General features: G+C 40.3%; 1 protein-coding gene across 6 annotated transcripts in view; it reads right to left on the reverse strand.

The window, feature by feature from the left end:
* The window catches only part of PPP3CB (protein phosphatase 3 catalytic subunit beta), a 47,125-nt gene extending 37,166 nt beyond the window's left edge, over positions 1-9,959 (reverse strand). For 5 of the 6 annotated variants that reach the window (XR_004418608.2, XM_033066788.2, XM_033066785.2 and 2 more), the window contains exon 1: positions 9,752-9,895. Coding sequence is in view for 5 of the 6 variants with exons in the window: in XM_033066788.2 (XP_032922679.1) it covers positions 9,752-9,821 (70 nt within the window). In the remaining variant the exon portion in view is untranslated. Of the gene's footprint in view, positions 1-9,751 lie in introns of all 6 variants that reach the window. The other variant, XM_033066784.1, reaches the window with a different exon arrangement.
* Positions 9,960-10,185: the final 226 nt, after the last annotated feature.

Consider the following 10,185-nt stretch of genomic DNA (forward strand, 5'->3'; position numbering starts at 1 on the left):
AGTAAGCAGTGGCTGGGGACTGAAGAAGGCTCAGCAACTGCCCAGGCAGCACATTTTGCAAGTCTGTAGTAGCTCAGTTACCGCACCGGTGAAATATCAATGTGAGCCATACAAAAGGAGGATACTTCAAAATTGCCACTAAGCAATGTCATGGCACTCAGGATGTTACAGGAAATAAAGCTAATCTGACCCTCCTCAATAATAACTAATCTGTCGTCTCCTCAAGCATACTACTGTTGAAAGAATGACTACAACAGAAGCAAAACCAATCTGTTTCTTACCATTTAAATACTGTATGTTAAAAGAGAAAAATGGGAGGAGCACATCTACTCGAAGACAATAAATAGTAGCAAAAATACACTTGTAGATAGAGTATTCATATGTATCTTCTTACTCTCTGAAGTTAAACTTTACATTCCAAAATCAATGCTTAGGTACTGAAAAATCCGGACTTCATTTAAATACATTTCTAGATCATTAGTAACACATTGAAATCCTTCTGTTTCATGGCGTAGTAAAAATCTACCAATAAAACACCTGATGCATAAATCATACATATATTCACTGAAATTAAACTATTATAGAAAATAAACAACAGATATGCCTACTATTCCTCTCATAAAAACTTCTAGGTAGGAAGAAGCTGCAAAATGTGCCTCTACATAGTGTAGAATTAATTCACCACTTTTTTGTGGACATAAAGTATTTGATTAACAAAAGGGAAATATATGCCTTTACTTCAGTCTCCTCTATCAGCAATTCAGGTTTCACTCAGAAATGTTAAAATTCCATGTAGTCCAAATGTTAATAAACTCAACTTATTTAAGATATCAAAAGACACACTTCTATTCCATTCTCTTCTGTTCTTTTTTATGTTATTTGGAAGTCTATATCAATCTGTACATGAATTAGTTTTAGGCTCTTTCTTTCTTTCAATACCTTATTTTTGGGCCCACAACTGTTTTTACCAATTCAAAGTTGAGCTCATCTTCAAGAGAGACCAGACAACTCACAAATTTAATTCCTTGAATAGCATTAGAGGTCTCACACACCTTCCCAGAACCAAAGTCAGTCACCTCCAAGATGTAGTTTAGTAAGAAGTGCGCTTGATTAATCCTAGTACTGCTCAGATCTACTGAGATGAAAGATGACTGTTTTGTTCTTTTTTGGAGGTTTTTTTGGGTAGATACAGGGTGTGGCAGAGAATGGTCTGTTGAGCTGACCATCAGTTCTTTATTCTCTTAAGTGCAAATCACTACTTACTACAACTACCAGAGGCTGCAGAATTTAAGAAGGCCTCTTCCTTATGGCAGTTCAGATATTTCAGGGGCTTTAAGTCCACGGTAAATAAAATTTTCTTCTCTTAATAAAGTTCTTATATCTACTAACAAAATAAAGCTTTGAGTTTGTCCATCAAATTATATTCACCGGGAGGCTAAAAAACCAGCTGTTTTACTCCAGTGTAAAGATCTATCTCAAATTATTTGAATTAATACACTTATGAAGACTCAGATTTAAAACTCTGTATCTAGGGGTTTGTTATCCATAATACCCAAGACCCACAACAGTGGTATGAGAAGTAATTAAGCATCTCTAAAGTTCTATTTGCCTCAGGAAAAAATGAAGTCTTAAAATTGATTGCTCAGAGTTGAACAAAATCCTTTTCACACAAGACATGTATTTTCCCATTGCTCAAGAAGGATTTCTTAAGAATAATTTTCAGAGAAGGCAGACTAAAACATGGTTAATGATTTTAGACATGATCTGCATCATCCAGTAAATAAAAAGCAACACTTTTTAGAAAAACTGTTTCTTTCCATTTTATACTTTTTCTTCCAGTAAAAGTTAACACTGTGTTAGAGTGCATAGCTTTGAAAAAGATTACAACTGCTTTTAATAGGTTAAGTATGATGATTTTTGAAGCATGTAGACAATTTCTGCAAACTAATGGGTTTAATTAAACCTTTGATGAAGTAGTCATAGAATGTTATAGCCTAAGGAAAAAGAATTGCAGCATGATGTGTTTGTTCCAAGACACAAATATAATCCGTATTTCAAAGTCTTTGTGCACAACCTGTGCTCTCGGGACTGTAACAGAATGGTAATTAAGAGGAATTACCCTAAGGAAATAACATGGTCTTGGGCATTAAAGGATTCTCCTCTTCTATTCCCAGCAAAGCTAAACAAGAGAAAAGTATCTAGAGATGAATCTCTAAGGTCATACACACTGCAGTATCTTATTAGCAAAAGTATAGATGTTAATAACCAATGTAACACATCATGATTTACAACCACACACAAGATTTTCTAAAACAACCATTGCTTACCAGTCAAAATTAATCAATTTCACTTTAAAAATACAGATGATACAATTTTTATATATTTATCAAAAAATGGAAACAGTAGTGCTGAGGAAAAAACAGTGAATAGCTTAGGAGATTTGTTAATGAAATTATTTTGATGGCCTTTTATTACTAATTGAATATGCATCAACAAAGAGGAAAAAATCACCTTTCCTTTATACTGCAGTATTAATAAGAGATATAGAAAGCAATACCTCTAAACCTAGTTCTACACTGACTCTCTACAAGCCTCTGGGTACATTGATACCTTACAATAAAGCATGCTGTGGAGATTCAAAGGCCAGCACCAATCTGAATGGACAAATTCCCAGGATGTAGTAAGAAGTTCAAAGGAGAAAAACTGCATTAGTGTGGCACTTTAACCAGTATAATAATCCCTGCTGAGAGGTGCAATATGGCAACTAACACAAACACGCTACTTCCAGACCCAAAGCAGATCTCACATTGCCTAGTAACTAAATACAACAGTAGCTGCTAATAAAATCTTACATGTAGATTCTGTAAATTTAAACCACACTGATATATATGCCCATTGTAAAATCTCAGTTAAATCTGGCTTGTGTCAGGAGACACCCTGTTGGAACAGGCTCATGAAACAAGATGAGATCAAAGCCCCTAGACTAATGTAAGAGAAAGCATCAGGGAACAACCGTACAAGGTACCACACTTTCACAAGCAAAATTGTTTCTGTTCATGTGACTGTAAAACTTCAATGATTCTTTTTCTCTGACAGTGAACGAAAATTAGCCGTTTTTCCTCTATCAGAAGCCCATGGCATGTTTCATTAATTTCATTTTGGCTGTTAAAACCCACTCAATATCCCAGATTGCATTTTCTGTTTCACGAATGTTTTTGATTTCATAGATAAAGTCTCACCTCACATTACTAAGGTTACTAAACACAGACATTCTGTTTGTAAAGCATGTGTTGCTTTGGTGACAGGTATACATGAAACAGTACATATGATGTTTGTGTCCACCAAGTGTAGCACCATCATGTAGCAATACAAACATGGTGCTCTGTGAAAATGAAGGCCGGCATCCTTCATTTTCCCAGTAGACTATTACCATGATAGCAAAATGGTCTGTGGTTTTTCTGTCGTTTAGTCACCTCTTGTGGTCTTTTGGTTTTATAAATGCATTGCTGTCTATGTATTGTCACTGAGAAGAATCACAAAGCCTAACACCTACTTACATATTTCAGTTTGTCTCTGGAGTTTTCACACCTCTGCCAACATTTTTACAGAAGGAAAAGATGCAGCATCCATAACTGCTATGAGGACAGGATATATCCAATTATTCTTCTGCACCAGCAGAACAGATTTGAAAAGAAATAGCATAAAGGCATCGCAGATGGTCTGTGGACCAGCAACCTTGAAAATACTAGATATGCACAAATACAAAGCCCCATCAACTGGAATCAGAAAGTTACAATCAAAAGCTGACAAAAACCACAAGTTACCATATTCACCTCAAGCAAGAATGCACATATCCAGCAAAATCAGTTTCTTGCAAATGACCAAAACTATCCCCAGGTTTCTTTAAATGCAAGGTTCCTGCTACATTAGCGAGCATTCTAGAAGCAAGAAAAAATGGCCCCGTAAACTCTGAAACCACACAACAACACTGAAGGTACTATTTATTTCCTCCTCACTTATAATGTACTTGCAGTCTCAAGTTTCATAGAATTTTAAACCTCAAATGAAACCATGGATATATCTTGTATGCCATGGTGCGTTCATTCATCTTGTATACTGTGTAGTTTTTCAATTAAATAGGTTGATGTTTTTGGAAGATCCTTGCAGGAAAAACAATTATTTGTTTGAAAAGTACTAAAAGATACTCCTGTCATTAAAATGGCCACATTGTGTTATGCCAAAAAATTACTTAGTGCTTGTATGCACTTCTGGCAATGACGGATGCCTAGATCTTTCCCTCTACATACTCTGTTTTTGAAACAGGGTGGTTTATGTATTTACTCTACAGTTTCATCCAGACCACCATGTTTATGACCACTGCTAGAACTGTTTTCCACTATTTTGTCCAGATTCTAAATAGACACTTCCATAGTTTTTGTCTCCACTGCATCTTATTGCTATGAATTCCACAATTCAAGTTACTTGTTATATGAAAAGGTATTTCACATTTTCCATTTTGTTTGGTACTGCATTTCTCCTTTACACAGGGAGACAAGAATTACACTTGCTTTCTATTCAATTTTTCCATTAAATATTCTTCATAAGGTGAGAAATATCTAACTCTATCCCCCAATTCAACCACTCCTTTTCCAAGTCAGACACTCTTCATCTTTGTCATTCCACTTTGCCCAAAAGCCACTCTGTGCCTATGAACATATCTTTAGATAAAAAAATCAGGAAGATGGAACAACATTACATGCTGTTGTTCAAGATGCACATGTAACACAACATACGGCAGGATGGTGCAATCTTTTTTCTAAATTCATCATCTAATACTCCCTGAATTCTTATCAGACCAGTTGACTGCCACTGCATTAACATTTTCAGAATATTATCCATACAGATCCTAATATTTCTTTACAGATCCTAGTATTTCTTTCCCAAGTTCACTGCCTTCTATGTTTAAGAAAGAATTGTTCTGTCCTTTGCAGAGTCTGCTCTTTCTTTCTCTGAAGAGCATCTCCTACAACATCTGTACGAGCTTACTGAAGCACCTCTGGAAGTTTGCTGTTGTGTGTAACTGTTACTACTGTTACATTCACTCTGTTTTCTAAAGAACTTGTCAACACATTCAAAGAGCACAGATGACAGATGTTAACCTCCCTCCACCATGGGAGTTTATCACCTATTAACATCTTTTCTCTCCTAACTAATTTTGATCCAGAAGAGGCTATTTCCTCTTCTGCTAACTTTAAAGACTTCAGTGAAAAAACATGATCAATAGTTTTGCCTGGATCAACAAGCTCACTAGCTTCTTCAAAATATTCTAACAATTTCTCTTGATTTTCATCTATGAAAACTGTACCAACTCCTCATTAACACTGTGTTTCCCAGGGATACAGTTAGGCCACACTTTCTTACAAGTGCTAGGAATCTGTTTAAATTAAACTAATTGATCTACAGCTGTCCAGTTAAATCTAGATTTTTTTTTAAATGCTACCATGCTGCATCTCTCAGACTCAGAAGATGAGTTATGCCACAGGTTATGGAAAAATAAATCCACAATTTTGCACCCAAAACCCCCAAAGAATTCGTTAGAGCCACCAGGCAAATATCTTCTGATACTGGGATATTTTTTGGGAACATTTCTTTGATTGATACGCTTTGAAACCACTCATTTCAATGAGAAAATTCTTTGATCCACTCAGCAATAAGAACTGATTAATATGCAAAAGAGTCCTCAAACAATAAGCACATGTGAGCAGTTACCAACTTTTGTGCTCTGGCCTTACCTTCACAGCCCTCAACTGCCAATTTGCCCTACTAAAATTGAAGCAGGCTTCCATTTTCTGGTGGTTTTGTTGTTGTCATTTCAAGATTTATCCCCTTTAAACATCCCCTGACACAAAAGAAGATCAGTCAAACACTTACTTGTCAGAATTCAGTTCCATTACATTGTCTCTCCCCTAAAACAAAATTGTGATTTTTAGTTTTGTTTTTTTTTTTAATACGACCCGTTAATACCCTCTTCACACTGCTGTTCTTCTGATGATCTTAGAATAATTTCTGGCCAGTAGCATAAGTGCCTTACAAAATTTTTAAAACAGGCCTCATGCTGCCTATCAACTTTTAACCTTTTACCTTTTTTTTAAAATCAGACTCTGAATTATAAATTTAAATACTGCAATTATTTATTTTTCTCCTTACATGGGTATAATTGTTCAAAAGCTATTAGAGCCTTAATTTAAAAGCCTGTTTGCTCAGGGATATGAGGTATATTTGAGTTTCTCTAAAGAGCTGTTCCAATAAGCCTCCATTTAATATCTAAATGAGTGTCTGCCAATCAGATTGTACCATGACTTTTATCCAAAACAAAGGAATACTGAAATATTTCCATTTTCAGAAGAACAGACATCATCTCCAAATTTAGCATTAGGTCAGCATGGCAAGGTCCCGTGGATTGCGTCTCAAGGCCTAGGAACAGTCACAGTGGACAAAGTGTAATGCTGCAGGACAGGAACTTCCAAGTACAACTCTGGGGGGTAACTACCCTCGAGTGAGTCAGAGAAGTCCCGGTGCTTTACCTCGAAGAAAAGGCAATGAAGGCTCATCCCTGCCATGCTCAGGACCACTCTAGCAAAGAGAGCTTCCAAGCACTTCTTCATCCCCACCAGGGAGAAGTGCTTTACTACAAGCTGGGAAACAGTTGTTTCAGGAGAAAAGATACATTGACAAATTAAAAGGTAGGAAGTCACGCGGTGAGCTGACTGAAGTCATTCAATTGTCCTCCAAAAAGAAAGGTAAACCCAAAGAACCAGACACAGGATTTAAGTATCTAGAGCAGTTTAGAAAAAAAGATTTTGACAGAACATAACAAGACAGTTAAACACTAAGTATCTTTCAAAGATTGAGAGGGTGTCTTAGAAAATAGTGAATCAGACCAACAGGTACACTTTTTCATCCTTATTTGGGAAAAAAAAAAAAAAGAAAAAAAAAAAGGAGTAAGAAAAGCCTCATCACAAGACATTTTCGGGAACCAAATGCCAAAAGCTTTTCAGTTCCAGAGCTAACCATTAATTTATAGAGAACTCTGTAAGTACAAATTACATAGGCAATTTAACTAAGCCATATAAAAGCAAATTTGAGCTTTTTATACACTTTAAAAGCAATCAATGACCTTTGATGAGACAATTCATACTTAGAAAGATAGGCTAGACAACACAACTAGACTGCATATTTAAATTTATTATTATGTTTATTTTATACATATCTATCTAATATGACATAATACATCTGATAGCCTTTCAGACACTTCTCTACATATTTGTACTTTCCATGAAGGGGGACATATGAAGGGGACAGTTTATTAGAAAAAATTAGTTACTGATGATACAGTAATTCAATCATTTCTTCTTGGGTGAGCATCTCTTGCCCATTTCTGCTAACACATGTTATAACTGGTAAAGAATTCAATTTCCCACAGCCTCTGAAATGTAATGGATTCTGTTCTTTATCCTCCTCTTCCAGTGATACAGAGAAAGAAAATAAAACTTAAATAAAATCAAGAAAAACAATGCAAACAATAGCAACCTTTAGGTCCTGAATTCAAATTTTCTCCCCAAAAGAAAGGGTCCTAGAGAGCATGAAAGCTGAAATATGGACCAATACACAGATACACCAGATAATATTACTACATTTTCTCTGTGGCTTTTCTTAAGAGTCTGAGACATTATAAAAAGAGCTATTCATTGTATAATAGGAAAGAGTATGGTGAATGTTTCTTGGTATGCGAGAGGTAATGCATCTGTTTGTGAAGAAGGATGTGACACACTTGTCACATTTTAGCATCGTTTCAACAAATTGCATAGATACTCCCACTTACGACTGACATAACCTGCAATCTTGCACTTCTGGGGTCACTGTCTAAAAAAAATATTTCCAACTGTACTGCACCTAATGGGGGAGGAGAAACCAAACCAGCCTGTCCTTCGTATCAATAACACAGACATCTTGGCACAACTGGCCAGGCTTTCTCCAGAAGCCAGTGATTCAGCATGATAGGGATGGATAGGACAGGTCAACAGAAGGTCCAGAAAAATGCTGCTGTATGAACTGGTTGTAATTATGGCAGATGGAGCCATCCAAGACCAATTACCTTTACAATAGTTCTGCATCCTAGCACACAAAGAATTAATGCAAACTCAGGCAGTAATCCTGCTTAGAATGAAGCAAGTCTATAACTACAATTTTAAACAATGAGATGTACAGGTCACATTTAACACCTAATGAAAGCTGAATGATTATGAAGTGATTGGAAATCAGCAGGTTTTCCACTGTGTTCTAAAGTATCTGATCACTTACAATTAATTCTACATTGTTTGAAGAACTTTACTTCTTACCACAAATTGTAGTAAAGGTACAAAAATTCAGCAGGTCTAAACACCACACATCGAAGTAGCACTAAGGAATACAGGTTTCCAATAGACTGGTTTTAACATTTTCTACTTTTACCCTTGCAATTTGTTCAAACAAATCAACAAGTTAAGCAATTCAAAATGACTAACAACTTATTGCAAGTAAAGCTTTCCAGTTGACTAGACAACATGCCAATGTCCAAAAAATCCAACGGGTTTCCAAGGTTTTAATTAACACCTGCTGAGGACAAATGCATCCTTTTCATTTCTCAAGGCCTCCTGTTACATAAAAAATTAAACAACCAGATGTGCATACCTTTGAACTCAGTCAGACCCTGTGTTCCTAGGAATGTCAATCTTAAAAGCAGACTGCTTGTATACACCAGGCCTGCCATAACAATTGTCCACATTGACACCATCAAATACAGTGCAATATGAAAATCACTGGGATCAAAATAAAATTATGTGCAATTTGAGTAAACACAACCTAGGAATCCTTTGAAACATTGCCTATGCTCTACCCTTAACTATCAACTTAGGTCTAACACACTTATTCCAGGATGCTCTAGTTGCAAAGGATTATTCATCTCACAAAAACTAAAACGATACACACTTCGTGTGTTCAGAGAAAAGAGCTACTTTGTGCCATGTTGGTTACTAGACCACGCTAGTTTTAGATGGATGTATCTACTATAAAATGCTTCGCTTTTTCTCCTAAGAAGTATAACGTTTGACTTTTCACGGCTCCCCACGAGGTTACTAAGGAAGGCCATAAAGAAATAGATCAAGGTGAATCTTCTCCATCAGAACTGGAACCTGAGAACAGCAGCCAATAGAACGGGCGGCAGCACCTTCCCACTCGCTCTTCCCGGCGTTGGCAGCGTCTGCGATTACAGGGCTCTCCCTGCGCAGACAGAGGCAAAGCCCCGCAGAGCTGGGGCGCGGAGGGGCCGGAGCGCGGCAGTGCCCCCGGTCAGCCCCGCACACGCTCCGGGCAGCGCAGCTGGGCGGGACGCGCCAGGCCCGCAGGCCCCGGCCACCGCTTCCACCCGCGGCCCCGCCGCCCTCACGGGCCCGCCCGCGCCCGGCTCCCCGCTCCAGCAGAGCCGACCCCGGGTACTCCCACGCCCTGAGGGCATCCCACGCCTCCGCACGGTGCCGAGCTGCCCTCCCGTCCCCACCTGCGGGCGGGGCAGCCCGGCCCGCACACGGAGGGCACCGCTCCCCACGGTCGGGCCGCCCCTCCGCGCCCAGGCGGGCCCCGGCACGCGGGCGGGGGTCGCGGCCCCGCCGCGCCGCGCAGCCATGTTCCCTCAGCGGGACAGGGGGACGCTCACCCTTGACGGCGCGTTCGCTGGTGGCGTGGGGCGTCAGCAGCAGCACCTTGCTCCCCTCCTTGGCGGACATCGCTGGGCGCTGCCGGGCTCCGGCGGCGGCTGCTGGGCGCGGCAGCGCCTTCGTCCGCCCCTCCGCCGGCGGCTGGCGGGGCGCGGCGGGGGCGGCTACAGGCGCCGGGCGGCGGCGGCCCGGCGGAACATGGCGGCGGGCGCGGCTCGCGGCTCCTGGCGCAGCGCGGGGACGGTCCGCCCCGGGCCCGGCATGCACCGCGCCGCCGCCCGCCGGGCACCGCGGGAGCGCGCGGAGCTCCCGGCCCCGACCGGGACCACGGCGAGACTCTCGCCTGACCCGGGGCGGCGGCGCGGGGCGGGGCGGGGAATGCGGCCCGGCGCCTCCCGGCGCGCCCCGGACAGCAGGGGGAGGCGGGCGAGGC

The sequence above is a fragment of the Catharus ustulatus genome, chromosome 8 (genome assembly GCF_009819885.2).
Source record: "Catharus ustulatus isolate bCatUst1 chromosome 8, bCatUst1.pri.v2, whole genome shotgun sequence".
In the NCBI taxonomy this organism is placed as follows: domain Eukaryota; kingdom Metazoa; phylum Chordata; class Aves; order Passeriformes; family Turdidae; genus Catharus; species Catharus ustulatus.